The sequence below is a fragment of the Tursiops truncatus genome, chromosome 3, assembly GCF_011762595.2.
Source record: "Tursiops truncatus isolate mTurTru1 chromosome 3, mTurTru1.mat.Y, whole genome shotgun sequence".
Classification (NCBI taxonomy): domain Eukaryota; kingdom Metazoa; phylum Chordata; class Mammalia; order Artiodactyla; family Delphinidae; genus Tursiops; species Tursiops truncatus.
In genome coordinates, this window is record NC_047036.1 from 135,801,029 (window position 1) to 135,823,963 (window position 22,935).

General features: G+C 42.0%; 1 protein-coding gene across 2 annotated transcripts in view; it reads left to right on the plus strand.

Moving 5' to 3' along the window:
• Positions 1–433: 433 nt before the first annotated feature.
• TTC1 (tetratricopeptide repeat domain 1) overlaps positions 434–22,935 on the plus strand; it is a 73,401-nt gene continuing 50,899 nt past the window's right edge. The window contains exons 1-3 of one of the 2 annotated variants that reach the window (XM_019945247.3): positions 434–720; positions 20,568–20,781; positions 21,889–22,253. In XM_019945247.3, the coding sequence (XP_019800806.1) occupies positions 21,921–22,253 (333 nt within the window). In that variant the 5' untranslated portion in view covers positions 434–720; positions 20,568–20,781; positions 21,889–21,920. Of the gene's footprint in view, positions 721–20,567; positions 20,808–21,888; positions 22,254–22,935 lie in introns of both variants that reach the window. The other variant, XM_004311292.4, reaches the window with a different exon arrangement.

Sequence of the window (22,935 nt, forward strand, 5' to 3'; positions counted from 1 at the left end):
CACTGACTTTTGTCTGCCACCTGCCTTAAGCCCAGGTGGCTTCAGAGAAAGGGAACCTCTCATCTGACCCTTCTGCCCCAGATTGTTGACCTCCCCACCCCTGCCTCCAGCGAGGAAGAAGCTAGGCCAGGGGGTAAAAGGGCGATGCTGTAACAAGCTCGGAGACACGGTTTCCAGAAACCAAACAGCAGCTGTTTTCATGCCTTTCCAGTCACACCAGGAAGTTTCAATTTCCTCCTCTTGCAGGCTCATAAACATTTGGCGTTCGGTTTCTGTGTTTTCTGCAACTGCCGGAAGCTACCTTCGCCATTCCGGGCGGGGGCGCAGTGCACGCCCAGGTGCGGAGGGCTCTCCTGCGGGCGCCCGCACCGGGCGCCGCCGCCGCGTCTCCGTCTGCGCGCAGCAGAAATGAAGCCTTCCGGGGCCTCTCCTTGCCACCCAGAGCCGGCCTGCCTTCCTCTGTACGTGCAGAGACGGGGAAACAGTTCTTTAGACCGCTCCGCTGCCCCTTCCCCTGAGCTGGTGCTGGGAGTGGGGCAAGCTCGGCGCTGAGGAGGACCCGGGCGCCACCTGCCGTCCAACGCGCCTAAGCGACGGGAGTGTGAACGCACCAAGTTGCTTTGCAATTCCCTGGCCTCCCCAGGATTCAAGTCAAAGAGACGGAAGTGCACCAAACACCAAGGGAGTGGATTTACTGAACTTCTTCCCTGTACCCGACAGGTAGGTGTACATCTGAGTCCCTTTCTGGAGAGCTTTGGGACTAGTGAGGAAGGTCAGATTCAGACTGCATTTTTCTCCCTGGGCTTTACAGAGGCGTGCCAGGGACTTCACAAAACTATGGGATAAATGTGGGGCATCTCCTGGAGCGCCAGTTTTATGGGGTGAGACAAGAATTAAAACACTTTTAATATAAAACTAGAATTTTAAGATAAACAAGGGACTTGAAAGAAATTTTCCTCTCCCTATAGCCACTTGCAATTGACCTCCCCAGACATTCTGGGTTCTGCATTCACTCTCTCCTGCTGTTAGGGATTTTTTAGTGGGAAAAGCTGAGAAGCTCTAGATAAAGAAACAGGAGCTGTTGAAGAAGCAGTGGAAAGTGCAGTTAGGTAAGCCTTGACTACATGGAGGCCTCCAGGGAGAAGGTGAGGCAGGGGCATCCAGGAAGACTGCTGAGGAGGGGGAGCTGCAGCCCACCTGGAAGGATTTGGGAAGGCAAAGTGGAGGGGAAGGGAGGGGAGAGGAAGGGAGGGTATTCTTAGAGGGAGAGACAACAGAAACACAACCTAGCTGGTCCCCACTGTCAGTGGAAAAAGTGGGCGGCGTGGCTGTGGTGTTTTGGAGGCCTCTGAAAGCACAGCAGGAAATATTCTTTAAATTGATAATCTGTTGAGAGTGTGAAGACAAAGGCAACCTCATACAGTGCTAAGGGGTGATCTTAGTGCAGACATTTTGGAGGACAGCTTGGCAATATCTGAAATATTTCAAGTAAACATTCCTTCAGCAGAGCATTTGTAGGCCTCTGACCCACAGGGAGACTCTTACAAGCCCCCAGGGATGTACAAGGATGTTTACTGCAGCTTTGTCTGTAGAAGGGAAAAATGGAAATGATGCAACTGTCCATCCAGAGATAGATTATGCACATCCCTGCTGTGAAATGCAATGTGGTGGTTAGCAAGAATGAGGTCCCTGGCTGTATACTGACATAGAAAACCTCTAAAATGAGGTGGACACTATGGAAAAGGCAGATTACATGACCATATATATAGTTTCATTCCATTTACATACATTTTAAAGCTGTATGTTTGAATGTATGATTCTCAGCCGGAAATGGGAATGAGAGTATGTACTAGGGAAAAAAAGAGGAACAGAGAAGGTCTTCTCTTTTTATTTCATATATTCCCTATCTTGGCTTTTTTGTATATAGAAAATATATATATATATTCCTAAAGTACTCTAAGGTTTTTTTTTTAATTGTGGTCAAATACACATAACATAAAAGTTACCGTCTTACCTATTTTTAAGTGTACAGTTCAGTGGTGTTAAATATATTTACATTTCACACTGTTGTGCACCAATCTCCAGAACTTTTTCATCTTGCAAAACTGAAACTTGGTCAACAACAGTTCATCCACCCTCCACCTCCCTGCCCCTGCCCCTGGCAACCACCATTCTACTTTCTGTTTCCATGAGTTTGACTAGTCTAGATACCTCATGTACAGTATTTGTCTTTTTGTGATTGGCTCATTTCACCTGCCATAATGTTCATTTTGTAGCATATGTCAGAGTTTCCTTTTTTTAAGGCTGAATAATACTCCTTTGTATGTATATACCACAATTTGTTTATCCATTCATTCATCGATGAACATGTGGGTTGCTTCCATCTTTTGGCTTTGGTGAATAATGCTGCTATGGACATGGGTGTATAAATACCTCTTCAAGACCCAGCTTTCAATTCTTTTACATATATATATCCATAAATGGAATTGCTGAATCATCTGGTAATTCTAATTTCTTGAAGAACTGCCATACTGTTTTCCATAGCAACTGCACCATTTTACATTCCCACTAACAGTGCCCAAGGGTTCCAATTTCTCCACATCTTCACCAACAGTTGTTATTTTCTGGTTTTTCTTTCTTTTTTAAATAGTAACCATCTGAATGGGTATGAGGTGATATCTCATTGTGGTTTTGATTTGCATTTTCCTAATGGTTAGTGATGCTGAGGATCTTTTCACATGCTTGTTATCCATTTGTATATCTTCTTTGGAGAAATATCTATTCAAGTCCTTTGCCCATTTTTAAATTAAATTATTTTTTATTGTTGAGTTTCAAGTAAGTTTTTTTTAATATAAATTTATTTATTTTTTAATTTACTTATTTTTGGCTGCGTTGGGTTTTTGTTGCTGTGCACGGGCTTTCTCTCTAGTTGCGGTAAGCGAGGGCTACTCTTCGTTGCGGTGCACGGGCTTCTCATGCGGTGGCTTCTCTTGTTGCAGAGCATGGGCTCTAGGAGCGCGGGCTTCAGTAGTTGCAGCACATGGGCTCAGTAGTTGTGTCTCACAGGCTCTAGAGCACAGGCTCGGTAGTTGTGGCACACAGGCTTAGTTGCTTCGTGGCATGTGGGATCTTCCCAGACCAGGGCTCGAACCCGTGTCCCCTGCACTGGCAGGCGGATTCTTAACCACTGCACCACCAGGGAAGCCCCTCAAGTAAGTTTTTAAGTCAGTTTTATTGGGGTATAATTTATATAAAATAAAACTCACTCTTGGGGGAGATAAACTAGGAGTTTGGGATTAACATATACACACTACTATGTATAAAATAGATAACAAGGACCTACTGTATAGCACAGGGAACTATGTTCAATGCATTGTAATAACCTATAATGGAACAGAGTCTGGAAAGGAATATATATATATATATATATGTGTGTGTATATATATATATATATATATATATATATATATATGAGTCACTTTGCTGTACACCTGAAGCTAACACAACATTGTAAATTAACTATACTTCAATTTTTTTTAAATGGTTTAAAAAATTTTTTTAACTCTTTTTTTAAGAGTATGGTCTGATAAATTTTGACAAACGTATGCATTCGTGTAACCAATATTAAAATCAAGATGTAGAAGATTTTCAACACTCCCCAAATTTCTCTCATGCGCCTATGCAGTCAATCTCTTCCCACTTTCAGTCCTAGAAACCACTGATCTTCCCTACAGTTTTCCCCAGTGTCATACAGATGAAATCCTCCCTGGAGGAACTAAATATGGGAAACCTGAGTCTTAGTCGCCTCATCACACCCCGTGTCTCTCTCCTTTTTTTGAATTTTATTTAATTTTTTATACAGCAGGTTGTTATTAGTTATCTATTTTATACATATTAGTGTATATATGTCAGTCCCAATCTCCCAATACATCACACCGCCACAACCCTACGCTGCTTCCCCTCCTTGGTGTCCAGACCCTGTGTCTCTCAGAGTGGGATCTTGTGAGCTGTTTGGAGGTCTTTCTAGCATCTGAAACACAAAACTTTTTCATATGTATATAACCTTCTGTATCTGGCTTTGTCCACTTAGCATTATGCTTTTCATTCATGATTTGCATGTATCAGTAATTCATTTCTTTTTTAGTGATGAGTGGCATTCCGTTGTATGGATAAACCACAATTTGTTTATTAATTCCCCAGTTTATGGACATTGGGTTGTTTCCAGTTTGGGGGTATTATTAATAAAACTACTGTAAACATTTGCCTACAAGTCTTTGTGTGTGAATGTATGTCTGTTTTCCTTTCTTTTGGGTAGATACCTAGCAGTGAGATTGCTGAGTTGTATGGTAACTTTATCAAAACTGCCAAACTGTTTTCCGAAATTGCTGTACCATTTGCATTCCTGCTAAGAATGTGTGAGATTTCTAGAAGCTCCACATCCTCACCAACATCTGGTATTGTTAGTCCTTTCAAATTTAGTCATTCTAGTAGGTATATAGTTTCCCTTGTGGCTTTAATTTGCATTTCCCTAATGACTAATGATATTGAACATCTTTTTTGTGTTATTTGCCCACTGTACATCTTCTTTGGTCATGTGTCCAAATCTTTTGCTCATTCTTATTGTTTTTTTAAATCTTCTTATTCATTTTTAAGAGCTCTTTATATATCTTAGGCCCAATTCTTTTAATATATACGTGCTTTGCAAATATTTTCTCCCAGTTTGTCTTGTCTTTTCATTTCCTTAACAGCGTTCATGCTTTTTATTGTCCTATAAGTAAATTTTGAATTTAAGAATCAAGCAAACCCGGCAGACAGCTCTGCATGGTTGATGAGGCTTTTGGGGAGGAAAAGTTGGTCTTTGAGCAAAGGAATGCAGAGAAAGGAAAAATTTGTCCTTCTTCATTGGGAGGACTGAATGGAAAAGAGAAAAGACAATTGCTCCAGGTTCAAGCAATGTCCAAAGCTTCATTGGCTGACTCTGCTCTGCAAGCAGAGTGAAGGTGGAGCTCCCCGACAGGATGAAATAATGACATGAATAAATGTGTAACTGCAGACAGGGGTGTTAAAAAGGCAAGATGCACAGTGCTCTGGCAGCTGAGGACCAGCCCCCTGGCCTGGTGGGGGGTGGCTTTCCTGAGGAAATGAAGCCTGAGCTAAGCTTTGAAAGGGTGGGAAAGGGAGCATTCCAGGCAGAGGGAACAGCCCATGCTCTGGCAAGAGGATGCTTTCTGAAAGGCCGGGGTTCATGGTGCTGATTGAAAGGCAGACAGGGACCAGACCATGCAGGGTCTGGAGGACTTTAGGTGGGTTTTTTTGTCTTCATCCTAAGAGACTGGGATCAAAAAAGTGGGTGATGTGATCAGATGTGCATTTTGGAAAGATTAATTTGGCTGTTGAGTGGAGAATTAATTAGAGAAGAAATGGAGAATTAGTGTTCCATCAAAGTTAGTTAGTTAGTCAGTCCATCTCTCTAAAATGGCCAAAATTAAAACAACAACAACAACAACAAAAAACCCAGAAAGTAACATGTGATGACAATGATATGGAGAAACTGGAACCATTGTACATTGCTGGTGGGAATGTAAAATGGTACAGCCCCTATGGAAAACAGATTGGCAGTTACTCGGTAACTTAAACATAGAATGACCATTTGACCTGACAATTCCACTCCTAGGTATATACCCAAAAGAATTGAAAACAGGGACTCAAACAAAAACTTGTACATGAATGTTCATAGCAGCACTATTCACAATAGGCAAAAGGTGGAAGTAACCCAAATGTATATCAGCTGATGAATGGATAAACAAAATGTGGTATATCCATACAATGGAATATTATTCAGCCATAAAAAGGAATGAAAAGTACTAATACATGCTGCAACATGGATGAACCTTAAAAACATCATGCTAAGTGAAAGAAGCCAGATACAAAAGGCCAGATGTATGATTCCATTTATATAAAATATCTAGAGTCAGCAAATCCATAGAGACAGAAATCAGATTAGTGGTTGCCAGGGCTAGGAGAGGAGGAAATGGGGAATGACTGATAATGGGTACAGGGAGGCCTTTGGGGTGATGAAAGTGTTCTGGAACTAGATAGTGGTGATGGTTGCACAAAATTGTGAATATACTAAATGTCACTAATAGTAAATTTCATGTTATGTGTATTTTACTATAATAAAAAATTTTAGTTTGTCCTCATATCCCCTCATCTATGCAAGAAGGAAGTTGATTTCATTATATGCTTCTGGTCCTAACTTTTTAAGATGCCATAACTGCTCAGCTAGTATACGTTGCTCTCTGACCACCCACAGGATGACTTAAGTAAAACACTGAATAGGCAATAATATTAGACCATAAAATGAGAAAGTACTCTTTTCAGTGTCTTTTAGTCCTTCCCATTACGTCAAATTGAAAGTCTGACTTTGATACTAGTAAAGCCCTAACACCCCTCTAACACTTTCTCTCAACCTCTGTCTCTCTCTCTTCCTCCCCCCTCTCTTGTTTAAGTACAGAGAAAGCACACCTCAGGCGCAGCCCTTTAGATAGGCAGCCTCAGAGCTCAATTTTAATCATATTGTTTTGTTTTCATTGTATTTACTTTTGTTGAAAACTTCTCTTTGGAGCAAGTGGCACTAGTATTTCAACTGTGCAGATTACCTAAAATTTTTCTTTTAAAATAGATTTTAGGGCTTCCCTGGTGGTGCAGTGGTTGAGAGTCCGCCTGCCGATGCAGGGGACATGGGTTCGTGCCCTGGTCCGGGAAGATCCCACATGCCGCGGAGCGGCTGGGCCCGTGAGCCATGGCCGCTGAGCCTGCGCATCCGGAGCCTGTGCTCCACAACGGGAGAGGCCACAACAGTGAGAGGCTCGCGTACCGCAAAAAAAAAAAAAAAAAAATTATTAAGTGGGGAAATTATTTTTAAATATGTATTTTATAATAATAGAGGACCACAGAAATAGCAAAAATCATGGTGTGGCTATGCTAATGACTGAAGTCTGGGAAACAGTGCAGTGTTCAATTACTGCTGCTACTTCTCAGGATCTAGAGGCCATCAAACCCGTGTAAATTATGGGCTGTGGACAAAGTTCTGGCTAAGACTCGGCTAGTACCAGCCCTCACCCATCTCCCACCCTGTCACTGTGTCACTGTGATGGAGCAAGGGGAGTGAGCCAGGGAGGCCTGTGGCTTGGAAATTAAAGCTGAGGAGACAGGAACTGGCTTCTCATCCAAGGCCCTTGAAGCTGACCTTGAGGGTAACTGGGGACTCAGCTGTGACTCCCTCACAGAAATCCTCAGCAGGGGAAGGGATGGATGAATGGTGAAAAGAATCAATCAACCTGATCAGACTCACTGCTTCTCAAACCCCACCTCATCCTCCCGAAGTGAGAGGATCTGTTAGAAACAGGTCTTCATGAGTTGTGCTCACCCTGCTGGTCCCAGTTACCCTCACAAGAGGATGCTACTGGCAGAGTCCGTTCCTGTGAGAAGAGGTCATAGCTCTCCAGGCAGCCTCCACAAGCACTCAGACTTCTTCTCATCATTCATCCTATTCAAGGAGCCCCTCAGAGCAGGGTTTACTAAGAAGCCCCCAAATAAGTACTGTTTCTAAATCTAAGATCTAAAGGGCTGTTCATTTTAAGGTATAATAAAAGCAGCTCTCTGTGCTTTAGTTCTTAGAAAAATCTTCCTAGATAAAACATTTTGAGGAGTTTCCAATGTCCTTCAAACTGATGCCTTGAGAGCCCCAGGACTTTAGCATAGACAGCTGGGTTAAATAGCAAACCAGCTCTGTAGCTTCCTGAGGGGAGGGAGGATCTATAAGAAATGCTAAAACATCACTGGGATAAATTAGTGGACAAGTTAATTGGTCTCATTCCTGCTCTAAAAGGCAGTTCTTGATGGGGAGATTTTTTTTAGAATCCACTCTTTCCTAACATAGACCTAACTCTGTACAGTGCATGTGTTTGGTCAGAGTCAACAAAACATTGGTAATCATGGCAAAGAGTATGTTTCTTAAAGCTCTAGTTCTGCCTGTGCCTGGGAACATTCTCATACAAATGTTTCTTCTCCCTTTAAAAACAGAGTTTAAAAAAAAATAGGTATTCAAATGATGATTATGTTTTGGCTCAAAAGGTATCACAAATCAAGATATAACTTTGTACAACTCCCCAGCAGAACCCAGACAAAAGAAGAGCCCCCTTAACTGAACTCAGCTCCTAGAGTAGAAAAGTCCTGTTTACAAACTTGGAAGAGATGGGTGGTAGGAAGCTAAGGGACAAGACTGGAAGGTCAGGCATGGGAGGGGTGCTTGTTGAACCCCGGGACTGTTTGTATGTATCCATCAGCACATGGCCTCACAAGCAGCCCTGTCCTGGGACTCCCAGACACAGGAGGGGGAGACCCAAGTTCTACGCTCTGATCCAGAAGGAGTGTTAAACTTTCGGTAAGAGACCTCCACCTAGAAAATAGGTCTCAATCTGTGGGTGTCTTCTGCCCTGAAGTCAGGCGAAAGAGGAGTGGAAGGTAGACAGTTGACGTTGCTTCTTGCTGTTCCTTTTTGTCCACACCAGAAAATAATTTGTTTTCTTCCTAAGTGCCTGGTGGTAAAGAGTGATTAATTCATTTGAAGCATGCAGGTGGGGTAGAACTAAAGTATGCTGAAAATAATTGAAGTTAGCCTCACAAAATCAGTGGGCACCTCACCAGAGGTGAAACTTTGAAACTAAATAATGGACCTGTTTATGAGGACTGGATAATTTGTTAAATAATCTTAATTTTGTACCCTTTAACCTACCTCCCCAAAAGTTGTCTGATTCAGAAAAATCACAAAAGAGAGTTAACAAGAGAATAAGTACATGGAACAATAAGAGATGCTCCCGTGGATTTTTTTCTTAGAACATTAATAGGCCCTACTGGGTGGTTAATCTATTTCTATGTGTTTTGGTTTGGTATTTTTTTTTTGACCGTGCCGCGTGGCTTGCGGGATCTTAGTTCCCTGACCAGGGATTGAACTCATGCCCCCTGCAGTGGCAGTGCAGTCCTAACCATTGGACTGCCAGGGAATTCCCTATGCATTTGTATTTGTAGAAAATCTGTTCATCCTCATCCCCACTAAACAAAATCTGAAGGGCAAAGTTTGACAATATACTTTGGAGAGAATGTTGGCAAACATGTATAGTACTCCTGGGAATGGAAGTAAAGAAAACCTCTTAAGGAGGAAGACACTTCAGCCACCCCTGAGCTAAGGAATTGCAAATGCCGACTGCCTCCTTAGTAAGAGGGGGAAGGAAGAAATAGAGAGTTTAAGCACAATGAAATATTTTGATAAATTGTCCTGCCCATATACTTACATAATGAAGTCAGAGTATTAGTCACCCCAGGCGGCCATAACAACATACCACAGTCTGGGTGCCTTAAATAACAGAAACTTATTTTCTCACAGTTCCAGAGGCTGGAAGTCTAAGCTCAAGGTGTTGGCAATGTAGGTTTCTCCAACGCCTCTCTCCGTGGCTTACAGATGACTGCCTTCTCACCGTGTCCTGACATGGCCTTTTCTCTGGCCTACGCACCCCTGGTGTCTCTCCCTCTGCTTATAAGGTCATCAGTCTTATTGGAGTAGGACCCTACCATTATGATCTCATTTAACCTTTATTACCTCCTTATAGGCTCTATCTCCAAATATAGTCACATTGGGAGTTAGGGTTTTAATATATGAATTAGGGGGGAAACACAATTCAGTCCATTACAGTGTATGAAAATTTTCTGGAAGGCTACGCAGCAAACTGTTGCTAATATCACTTCCGGGGAGTGGTGCTGGGATTCCAATTTAGTCTTATTTCTTCTACCGACATTTTTTTCCTCCTACCTGAATTTCTTTAGTGATATTATTTTAACAGATGATGATAAGAGGATATTAATTGGAAGGGGTGCCAAATTTTAGCCTGCCCAGTACACTTACAGAGGCCCAGGCAGCCCTGAGTGTAGAGAGCCATGTGCCTCGCTTCTAGGCCCCATGGCTCGGGAAGCCTAGTTTGGAAGGAATTAGCATCCCAAGTGGTCCCCAGTCCATCAGTGCTGGGGAAAGGGATGTCCAAGGAAGGAAAGGACCAGGTGGGGAAATAGCGCCGTCCTGTTGACAAGACCATAGGCCAAGAGTACCACCCGTAGGGCCCCAGCTCTGATGGTAAAGGTCCAGCAGAGTGGCCACAGGAGCGGGGTTGAAGGGGTGTTTGGAGCGGGGTGGAAGGGGTATTCACAGCCCCCTACAACCACTCACTTCTCATCCCACATTCTTCTTGTGAAGTCAGCATTGCTGGCAGAAATAACATCTCAAGGGCTTGTGCAAGAAATCTGAGGAATAAATGAGAAGTTGCTTTCATCCCCTGAATTTATATAAACCTCCTAACTGCTTCCATGTCTGTGGTTGTTACCCACTAATTATTAGGTGTTCTGCCTCTGTCAGCATTTTCATAAACTGTTCCTTTCTGTGAGACATGATAAGCATTTAATCAAGGCTGAATTCGAGGCATGTGTACCAGAGGGAGGGGAGAAGGGTGCTGGGGGTAGGTGGGGGGTAGATGGGAATGGTGAGTGTGGTTTTGAAGCTGTGAGCCAATACGGAAGAAAGAGCACTGAACTGCGAGACACTGAAACAGAAATAGTAGCAACAGCTGCCTTTAACTCTGCACTTGAAATTGGGCCAGGCACTGCGTTAAGTTCTACGTATCGTCTGATCCTCACCAGAAAACCTTGGTGTTGCGCTTACAGAGTGAGAAGCTCAGAGACAGTCAGCCAGCCGGCCAGCAAGAGCTGTGTGTCAGTGAGGGAGTTGGCTGCACCTAACAGAACACAAGTATCAGTGGCTTGAGCAAGTCAGATTTTTTTCTGTCGTGTGAGAAGTCGGGGGGTAGGTGACCCAGGGTTAATGCGGCCGCTCCATACCATGAGGAGAGCCCCATGTCCCTTCTAGCATTTGCCTGTACTGTCCTTCTAATGTGGACGCAATGTCTCTCTTCCAGGCAGGAAAAGGAAAGGGACACGGGCAAAAGGCACATACAGCTGACTCTGTCCCCCTTTTATCTAAGGAGATTTCCAGAAAGTCCCATCTCTGTGTGCTTCCACTGCATCAGGTGGCCATGTTTTTTGCAAGATGGCTGTTGTGTGCCTGATATTGTGCCAGCATTTACATATATTATTGTATTTACTCTTCATAATAGCCCTGTAAGGAAGGCCTTTTCAACCCCTGGGTTCTGGTTTTTTGTTTTTTTGTGTGTGGTACGCGGGCCTCTCACTGTTGTGGCCTCTCCTGTTGTGGAGCACAGGCTCCGGACGCGCAGGCTCAGCAGCCATGGCTCACGGGCCCAGCTGCTCCGAGGCATGTGGGATCTTCCCGGACCGGGGTACGAACCCGTGTCCCCTGCATCGGCAGGTGGACTCTCAACCACTGCGCCACCAGGGAAGCCCTGGGTTCTAGTTTTATCCCTGCTATTACATAGCTAAGCAATCCTAAATAATCACTTTCTCTCTCTGGCCCCCAGTTTTCTCATCTGCTTTATGAAGGACTAGACTAGAGAAGGAGTTCTTAACTTAAGGTCTACAGAACCTTGTCGGGACCATGGATAAAATTCAGGGAGAAGGGTTGTGAATTTGGATGGGGAAAACTATTTCATTCCTATTTTCCCTAACCTCTACTTGAAATTTAGCATTTCCTTCTATTATGACTGTAGGCAACAGACCACAGTAATATTAGGAGAATCTGTGACTTTTTCACCAAAAGAAATCACAGATATTTTAGAGCATATTATAGTTGCATATTATAGTTGTTTCAGACATGTTAAGTTATCATTTATGTTTATCACTACCTCAAAATTATGGTAGTTATTAGACCTGCCATATTTAATGTGTTAATAAAGAGATACATTTATATAGATCTACCTTACAAATTTTTTCTCATATTTTAGTAACTATATTTCAAAATAATTTATTTTCTTCATAATCCTGTGTATTTTGCTTTATGCCTTTAAAAACATTTTCTAAGAAGGGGTCCATAGCCTTCAGCAGACTACCAAGGAGTACATGGAACAAATGAGACAAAGCTTCTGAAATATGAGATCTCTTTGTCCCTCTGGCTGTAAATGAAACTATGCCACTAGCTATCATGGTCATCCTGAACAAGACCCTTCAGCTCTCCATTTCCTTAGTTTTCTCTTCTGTAAGATGAGAATAATACTTGCCTTATCTAATTAAGAACTGCTAGGAGAACCAGAGAAATCTGCACGTGAGCACACACAGATGCAGAGCTTATGCCTTTTCAATTATGCACAGTCAACTTCTGAAGTACTAAGTAAATGATAAGGGTTATTAAATTATCCAACCTTAGACCTATTTCCCAGAGATGCTGGTGTTTTTCTATCACTTCTAGACAAGTGTCCTGAGACAGCCATATATTTTCCTAGTGCCAGAGTGGGATTGAACTAGTATAAAATTCAATAATAAAGGGGAAATTGCACCTTAAATGCACTCGGATGGAACTACTTATGAACACAAGGAGATAAAATGAGATTTCTCCAATGGGTCATATAACTCCATACCTTAGGCTCTGAAAAACTTAAGCCAATGTACCATGGTTAAAAGAAAAAATCATAGATCAGCCAGTCATTTCCTCTGTAATCTCTAAATACAGGGATAATTGGACAAATGACAGGAAAATTGAGAAAGTTGGTTTGTTTCATAATCTGTGCCTTTAAAATACCTGTGAATATTTATCAAATATTTATTCATCCAAGAAATCTGCTGAGGTGACCATAATTAATGTTTTTTTGTTTGCGGTACGCGGGCCTCTCACTGTTGTGGCCTCTCCCGCCGCGGAGCACAGGCTCCGGACGCGCAGGCTCAGCGACCATGGCTCACGGGCCCAGCCGCTCCGCGGCATGTGGGATCTTCCCGGACCGGGGCACGAACCCGTGTCCCCTGCTGCATCGGCAGGCGGACTCTCAACCACTGCGCCACCAGGGAAGCCCCCATAATTAATGTTTTAAATAGCAAAGTAAATATCTACAAATATCTTAACTTGCTAAATCATATTTTAGGAATGACCTCAAATTATGTTTGGGGTGTTACTTAGTGCTTTCACAGTCTTAAACTCAAAGACACAGGATACTGGGAGGTAGTCAGCTTGGTCAAGGAAGATGGTTCCTAAACAAGCTGGTATTTTGATTGGTTTCCCCAAGGATTCATGGAAATACTTTGGGATGTTTTTGTCGCAGAGGATGTCTGGTTTGCACAATGGAAGCTGCCCTTTTTTTCTGGCTTTGAGAAAATGTCAGTCTGATTCTGGTGTCTGAGCCTCATAGAGAAGAACCCAGCTAAAAGTTAGGATTAGGGGAAATTTTTATGCTACTAAAAACGAAAAAGAAAAGCCTACTTATATATATATATATATATATATATATATATATATATATAAATAAAAACAGAGAATAAACCCTGGTTTTCTCATGATCCTAGTGAGAGATCATTCATTCATTCATTCATTTACTCATTCATTTGTTTACGAGTGTTCCTTGACCGCTTACATTTTGCAAGGCACTGTGCCAAGCACAACTGATGTGGACTTTGCCCTCCTGACACTTAAGACTAATGTCATTAACATTAAAAATTTTAAGAGACAGGCTCTGTTCTAGTATTTTACTTATGTTAATTCATTTATGCTTCCCAATCACCCTAGAAGGAAAATACTGTTACCCCATGTTACATTATAGATAAGGAATGGGGAGTTATATTATAGATAATGTTACATTATAGATAAGGAATGGGGAGTTTATTAAAGTTAAGGAGCTTGTCCAAGTTTACAGGACTAGTCGGGGGCTGAGCTGGGATTCAGTCTCAGCCAGTCTGATGCCACAATCCGTGCTCTAAAACAGCAATTGGCAAACTACAGTCACTGATCAAGTCCAGCCCAATGTCTGCTTTTGTAAATAAAGTTTTATTGGAACACACATGTTCTCATTCATTTACATGGTGTCTTTGGCAGCTTTCAGGTGATAATAGCAGTCTAGTAGTTGCAGCAGAGACCACATGGCCCACAGGCCCTAAAATATTTACTACCTGTCCCTTTCCAGGAAAAGTTTGCCAACTCTTGCTCTAAAACTGCTATGCTTTATCTGTAGCAGAAAAGACAAGAAGGAAGTAAAATAATTGAAAATAATTTTTTAACGTGCCATGATTCATGAAATGGAGCCCTGTGAAAGAGAATCACTGGAGTGGTGGGGTGTGGTTAGAGGCATCCTCTTTAAAATGTGAGCCCCCGGAGAGGGGACCTCCAAGCTGAGATCTGAAACCTGGGACAGAGCTTCTTGCTGTGGAATTTGTAGGTTATTTAGCTCCCCCAATATCGACTGGCTCTGCTTTGACCTGAACAAAGGATGACAAAGAAACCAGTCTCCTTTCTAGAGTGAAAAGATTTCCTCCCCCTTTAAATGGGAGCCTGGGAGGATTCAGTGAGGGGAATGACAGATGAAAATGTTCAGCACAGTGCCTGACAACCAGTTGGCACTCAGCAAACAATCCCTTCTTCCCTCTGACTCCCGTCCTTGACACCTGCTGGACCAAAATTGGCCTGCTGCCTGAACTTGCAAAGGTTTATACATCCTGAACACAATGCTTTATGCTTTAAAATGGGCATTGACATTTAATATAGTAAAGTGAGGGTTGGAAGTATGTGTCCTAACTCAGAATAAATTGTTTGGTCCAGCGGATGAGTCCCAGGGGAAAAAAATGTCCTAGCTCAGTCATTCCATTTGTGGTTGGGGCACGAATTCCCTTTCTTGATCCAGATGACAGAGATTGAGGGCAGAGGGGGGTTGGGCAGTAGGGCAAGTGAGTGCAGGATGCTTGCCTTGGCAGTCTTCTGCATGCCTCCCTCCAAGACTGTCAGACTCCATTTTATATGGTACCTTCATCCATCCACTACCAGCATTAAAGGCCTCATCTTTAACCAGGCTCTGAGCCATTAGCTTGACAATGAAAAACTGCTGAGTTTTCCTGCCAAGTATATATCCATATTTTTTATAGATATAAATCACCTTCAAAGCCACTTCTCCTTTAACAGTTAAGGAGACTATATCTGCCCACCCCTTTTGTTCTTTAGAAAAGCACAGACTTTGTGGTTAGACCCAGCTTTATGTCCTTGTTCTGTTCGACTAGCTGTGTGACCTTGGGGAAAACTTTTAACCTGTCTGAGCGTCAGTCTTATCATTTGTAATAATAATACCTTTCAATGTCATCCATTTATACAATATTTGAGTTTCTATTGTGCAGCAGGCATTGTGCTGGGCTGTGTGGATTTCACAGCAAAGAAGACAGACGAGCTCAATCCTTGTGGCTCTTACAGTCTAGTAGAAGGAGTTATTATAATCAAGTAAATAAATACTCAAGATTGTTACAGATGTGATAAATGGTATGAAGGAGACCGGGTGATGTAATAGAGTGAGCTACTTAAGTGATATTTAGGCAAGACCTGCAGAATGAGAATGAGCAAACCATGGGAAGAGCTGTTAATGGCATCAGGCAGAGGGAAAGTGGAACAGAAAGGTCTTGAGGTGGGGAAAATATTGTGTTTTAGGAAGGAAGAGAGTAGTCAGCACCCAAGAGGGACAGTGGTACAAGATGAGGTCAGAGAGGTAGGTAGAGATCAGCTTACATGGGCCTTATGGGTCGTGACAAGGAATTTTAGATTTTATTCTAATCAGACTGAGAAGCCAGTGAAAATGGTTAAGACTTGAACAGGACTCGTGTGTTTAAAAGATCAGTCTGGTTACTACTGCATGGTGATGGGATCATAGGAAGAAAGGGTGAAAGTAGGGAGGCCAGGGTTGTTGTAAGGATTACGTACAATTACAAATGTAAAATAATGCGCACACCCCCTGACACACCTAAGTTCTCTATGAATGTTAGTTAGCTGTTTTTCTGGAAGATCTAAGCCTCTCTTATCTGGTACTGTAGACATTAGCTTCATGTGGCTGTTGAGCATTTGAAATGTGACTAGTGCAACCATATTAATGGTTTTATTTCATATTAATTAAATTTAAATTAAAAAACTAGTATTTGACTCAGTCATTTGGCAAGTATTTTTGAAAATTTTGGATATATGAATCTATTTTTTTAACTGTAAATTTTATGAAATCTGAGTACAGATTCAAATTTTTTTTTTAATTTATTTATTTATTTATTTTGGCTGCGTTGGCTCTCCGTTGCTGTGTGCGGGCTTTTCTCTAGTTGCGGTGAGCGGGGGCTACTCTTTGTTGCAGTGTGCGGGCTTCTCATTGCCGTGGCTTCTCCAGTTGTGGAGCACAGGCTCTAGGCATGCAGGCTTCAGTAGTTGTGGCACGTGGGCTCAGTAGTTGTGGCTCGCAGGCTTACTTGCTATGCAGCACGTGGGATCTTCCCGGACCAGGGCTTGAACCCGTGTCCCCTGCATTAGCAGGCAGATTCTTAACCACTGCACCACCAAGGAAGCACCCTGCTAGAACTTTAAAAATTGCATACATTACCGAATCCAAGCTTGTACTGCTCACCACACGACAGACCAATAAATTGAGAGACGAGGGGCAAGGAATAGCGACTTTATTCAGAAAGCCAGCAGACCGAAAAGATGGTGGCCTAGTGTCCCAAAGAACCATCTTACCTGAGTTAGAATTCAGGCTTCTTTCATACTAAAAGGGGAGGGGTGTGGCTAGTTGTTGCAAACTTCTTATGCCAGAAATCCTTTATTCTTGCAGCTGTCCACATAGATGTGGTCACAATGTTCCTATAAACCTCCAACAAGCCAAATGTTATTCTCTGTTCTGCAACTTTTTAATGGGAAAGTGTTATACCTTTAAAGGTCAGAGCCTTGAGAACGAGCTGTTTGGTCTATTGCAGGCTATAGGCAACATTCTTTCACAAAGGTACAGAGCCAGCATGACTAAGCACAGGCGACAGAGCACAAGGGTTAGAGCTAAAGGAATAGATCTAACATGGGGTCAGGTTTGTTCTTCTCTGTTACACATACATGTCTCACATCTATTACTATTGGACATGCTGATCACAGGGAAACAAAAATCTAGAAATTTAAATGCACAGGATGTTAACTCTTGATTATGTCTCCTATCAAGAAATCTCAATTTGAAAATTAGAACTGGAAAAAAAAAAGCCATAGCATCCCTTGGAAACACTATAAGAATACAGGATCTACCTGTTAATTATATATTTTTATATACATCCCTGACTATTCCTGGATATTGGACCCTGCTTTAGCAAATTCAAGCACCCCAACTCTGGGAGAAGGAGCCCAGGACTTAGAGGATACCAGAGTGTAAAGCTTTGTCCCCAGAGCTGGGCTCAGTAGCCTTGTGGTATTAATATATTCACATTGAGCACAAAAAGGACTGAATCAGTGTAGCATAGGCTTAAATCTCTAGCTCCAGGGAGCATAGATGCACAGAGCCTCCTAAAGTTTTAGTACAGTGTGTACATAATAAGTCACTGGGAGAGGCAGGAGTGATTTCCATCTCTGCCTGCAGATTCTCCACAAAGCAATTAAAATAAATTGCTTTAATTTAAAATACAGTTAAAGTTTGAGCTGGGGTCTGTACAAAGTGTTTTAGGTTCGTTATCCCATTTAAGCTTCATGAAACTTTCCGAGGTAGGTGTTAAGGTTTAGTGACTTGTCCAAAATTATATCACACAGCTGCTAAGAGGCAGAGCAGGGATTCAAACCCAGGCAGTCTGACACTAGAACTTACACTCTTAACCACCATACTGGGCAACAATCCCGTTGCCATGCCAGTGACCCAGAGGAGCACCCTTGAGTATAAGACTCCTTCTCTAATATCTTCCATCACTTCTACCCATTGCTGAGACTTGCTTACCCCCTTCCTAGTCCCTGCTCTGCTCCCAGCCCAGAGCTAGCTGGCCCAGACCAAGTGGGCAACTCCTTATGATTGAGAGATGGGCATGTGCCACTAAGAAACCACCCAGCTGCTCCCCACCAGGGAGAAAAGCAAAGAGTAAATGATTATTTTGCTACTCTCCAGATTTATTGCTGTACCTACCACAGGGTCTAGTATGCTGCCTAGCATTCATTCATTCATTATTTATTCATCCATGTTCAGCTTCCATTCTTTCAACAAACTTAGGTGCTCAGTCCCTTGTCTGGGGGGGTGTGAATGAAAACTTCACACATATTATCACTATTAATAATATTATTGGTTATCATTAGTAACACAAGTAATAATTAAATTACTATTAGTAATTGGTCATAATAGTGGTAATACTATAATACCTTCGTTAATAATAATGATTACAATAACAGCAAATATTTATTGGGCACTTGCCACGCTAAGTGCTATTAATATTAAAGTATTTTTTTCTATCTTAAGCCCTTCACTTTCTGTGTTTAATTCTTACAACAGTGGTATAAGGAAGTTCCAGAAGTCTCAAAATCTTCTTACGCAACCCATCAGAGCACTGAGTTACTCAGTGTTTTGGCCATAAATTCCTGAAAGAGGTTCATTCACCCATGTGATAACAGGATGTTCACTGACCCCTTACAACTGTAAACAAGACAGACATGGTCTTTGCGCTGGGAAAATAACAGAACTGCCCTCTAGATGAAAAACATTTCTTTTCCTTTTACAGAGGGGTTGTAAGCACAAAGAGACAAAATCTCCATGGTTCCCAGAATTGACTGGTGGGCTTGCATCTCTAAAAATGTTTCGTGCTTTGTGCTCTCTACCTCAGCAACATCCGACTGCTTATCATTCCCCAGAATGCTCCTAATATTTTCAAGATGTCCTTCAGCCTCTCTAGTTTTTGTCCTCTTAATGAATTATTCCTCTTTCAACAGACTAACTCAAATATCTTATTAGTGAAGATCTACCAAATTGGTCCAACTGGATGTTTGTTCTTCTTGATGTTAAAAGAAAAGAATGGATTGCTTCTTCCTTTACGCTCAGTAGTGCCTTTATCCCCCCTTCCCCTCCCCCACTAGCCTGTGCATTCCTTGGGATGGGGGAGGGCAGGGACTGTTTCTTATTAGGTTTCTGGTACACAGCTATTGTCACAAGCCCTGTCACATATTATTATTTTCTCTCACATTAATTAAATATTATGTGCCAAGTCCTGTGGGTCCTTGTCTTCTAGATTATATCATTTCTTTCTGCCAAAAAACTAAAGAGGGAGGAACCATTGTTACCCATCCCAATTTTTACGTATGAGGTAAATTTATATATTAAGCTTAGAAGCATTAAGTAATTTGTCCCAGTGTCACACAGCTAGTCAAGTGGCAGAGCCAGAATTAGAAATCAAATAATCAAATAATCCATCTAAAGCATTTTTCACAGCATGTAGCACCTAATAAGCACATAATCAATCAAGGTTAGCTACTAGAATTATTGTACAAAGTTGGACAGCTAGTAAAGAAGGTGACATTGTAATGCATTTATTTAACTTATATACTTATTTAGTTTGCTCTGAAATTTATAGCCTTTCTATCACACCAGAATTTATTAACAGGATTTCTTGAAGATCATAAGACCAAACCACTTACCTTTTTATAGTTCTTGCTGTATTTAGAAAATTAAGAAATATTAAAAGGTTTCCAAAATTCTGATGTATTTTTAATGTTTACGTTCAGTATATTAAAGCTTTTGATTTACACAAAAATATAACTGTATGCATAACCTCATTTAGACATAAATTGAAGAAATAAATTTGATATCCTTCTGGAAAAAGTCCCTCCCAGCTATCTCTGCAATAGATTCTGTGAATTATAGAAAACTAACTAATACCCTGCTGTTCTTGCTGGTAACATGTCTGGCTACCTTAAGGGATATCTCAATTCTGTATTCCTAGTGGGCAATGCTTGGGGTCTAATAAACATTTAGTAAACATTTCTTGAATGAATGTATAGGCCAACAGTTCACTTCTGGTTCCAGGACCACTTAACACTCTCGAATATTATTGAGGACCACAAAAAGCTTTTGTTTATGTGAGTTATACCTATCAATATTTACTAGTAGAAATGAAAACATTCTTATGTTAATTTGTCCATTAAGATAACAATACACCCATTATATGCAACATAAATAACCTTTTTATAGATACTGTGTTTTCCAAAACAAAAAAATATATATAGTGAGAAGAGTGGCATTGTTTTACAGTTTTGCTAACCTCTGCCTTAATAGAAGACATCTGGAGTCTCATCACTCCTTCTGCGTTCAGTTCCTTGCACTATCACAGGACACATAACCTTTAGAAAAATCCATTGTACGTTCATGAAAGAAGGAGTATGGAAAAAGGAGATAACAACTTAGTATTATTGTCAACACTGTTTTTATCTAGCGGTAGACCCCTTGAAAGACACACTTTGAGAAACATAAGAGGGAAAACTTTATTTCTGGACAAGGTTCATGCTTCAGGTTCATGCTACTATACACAGCATAGCTGACATGAAAGAGGTCGTAACGGAGGTGTAAAAGGAACATCATAGAAACAGCCTTTCGCTTTTCCTTTTTTTCCTGCAGTGCGTAGTAGCGCGGACTCTTGCCGTAACCCAAGACGGTAACCGTCGCTCATATTTAAGCCCGGACAATGACGTCACACAGCGACAGCAACGCCCTGTCACCCTGAGGTTTTACTACATTTCCCAGGATGCTTTGCCAACAGCGACGGTATTGGTCAGCGCCGACGGAAGAGCATCTGACTGAGCGGAAGTAGAGGATCTCAGAGGCGAAGAAGGTGAGGACGAGAGGAGCTGTGAAGCTGTGAGTAGCCCCACAGGTCTCTTTTCTTAGCGGTGAGGGACACAGCTACGGGACGAACCTTTGAGAAGGAAGGGTGGGGTGGCCCTATGGGGGCCTGAGGCCCCCACAACTCTGAGGCCTCAAACCCCTGTGTTTTTCCACTAGACCTGGGAGCGGGGAGAAACAAAACGTTGCTGTGGAGGCAAAGTCTCTGTAATAAAATCGTGCTGTTTTAAGTTTTCTTGGGACGAGCTGGAGCGAATTCGGGTTCTTGTCGCAACACAAGGGTCGTTGGCGTGATTTTACTGCGACCGGAGGGGCGGCGGTGCTGACGATCTGACTCAGCTTCTACAGCACTGGTTCTCAATTGGCTGCACGTGAGAATCACCTCGGATGCCTTTTTAAAGATACAGGTGCCCTGGCTCCACGCCAGAGCAACAAATCAGAATCTGGAATATAAGATCTGGGCAGCAGAACTTGCTAAAGCGTCCCAGGTGTTAACGTTGTGCAGCCAAGGTTGAGAGCCACGCTTTTCGTGGCTGATTCTGACCCCCTCGGGAATGCTGATTAGGGCCACCTGAGCCAGGGCCTCCCACTATAACCTGCGTTGGCTCTACCACACGCATGTGGGGGAAGTTGATGATGATTCTTTTGGCACGGATTGTATTTTTAGCTCCAACAGAAACTTATTTTTGAGCTTCGTGTGGTGGTGCTGGAAAGACAGGCCGTGGTTCCTTATTTATGATCTGGCTATTCGTTCTGAATAAAAATTATTAGAGACGCTTCATTTTTCTTGCCATTGTTTTCGCTTCTGCCTATTTCTTGCTACCCCGACAAACTGAGAGCAGTGGAAAGTGGAAGAACCACATTAAAATCGGTGTCTCGTTGCTTATAAGAAGTTCTGAAAAGGGAATCAGTTAAAATTACATTTGGCATTATTTATGGGCGTATGATGCCCTTTATATATGAATATATAAATGCATTAGTTCCAGTGAAAGGAAGTTAGGGTGTGATTTGGGCTTTGATGCAGAAGTTTGTTTAGGTGTGATAGGTAGGATTTGATAGATAGATACCATTACCTAACATGTTTTCTCTTTCCCAGAGTTTCAGCTTCACCTCCCTCACTGATTCAGCATGGGGGAGAAGTCAGAAAACTGTAGGGTTCCAGAGGATCTGTTCAATGGTTTGAAAGTAACAGAGCTCCAGGAAGCAGAGCGTGTTGACCCTCCAGTGTCTAATGCCAAAGATCACCATTCCCAGAGCAAGCTGCTTAGCGATGTTGAGGCCCATCCCCAGGAGGACCAAGAAGAAGAGGAGTGCTTTCATGATGCAAGTGCCTCATTTGAGAAGGAAGAGCCAGGAGTGGGCAAGGTTGAGAACAAACCTGATAATGATGTGAATTCTTCTGAACTAGATGAAGAATACCTAATGGAACTGGAAAAAAACATGCCAGATGAAGAGAAAAAGGTAAGTGTTTTGTTTATTGTGCATGATCTGTCATGTAAACTGCTTTTTAAAGTGAATAAATGTGGCTGATGCTCTATCATAGACTGCTTCATTTGTGGTAAAGAGTGACTTGCCCATCTGTATGTTTGTTGTTTTAGTAGTGATGGACCTGAGATAAATCAGTGGCATGGTGGGGCAGCATTGAGTGTGTCTGCATAGCAAAGAAATTTCCTTTTTTTCCTGTGAACTTTGAGTTCTTACGTTCATCTTGTGTAATTGTTTCTAACATATATATATATATATATATATATATATACCTTTTAGCTTTTTTTAATGATCTATGGTTGGCTGCTGAAATTCCTGTAATGGCTGTTTTTTTGGTCAGACTTTATAGAATTATGGTATGCTGCTTGTTTATGCTAATCCATTGTTAGCAAAAAGACTGCCTGGATTTCCTGGTGGTAATGATTTGGCTACAGAGAGCAGTGACTGGGACCTGTGTCATTTACAGTTCGTTCTTGAGGAACAGAATTGTGTGTGATGGTAGCTGTCATTTGTTAAACACCAGAAATGTGCCAGCCACTGAGCTTAAAATGTTACTTGTGTTTTAATCTTCACAACATGCCTATGACATATACTGTTAACAACCTATAAGAGAACAGCTTAGAGTAGTACAGTAACTTGCCTGAAATCACATACCTAA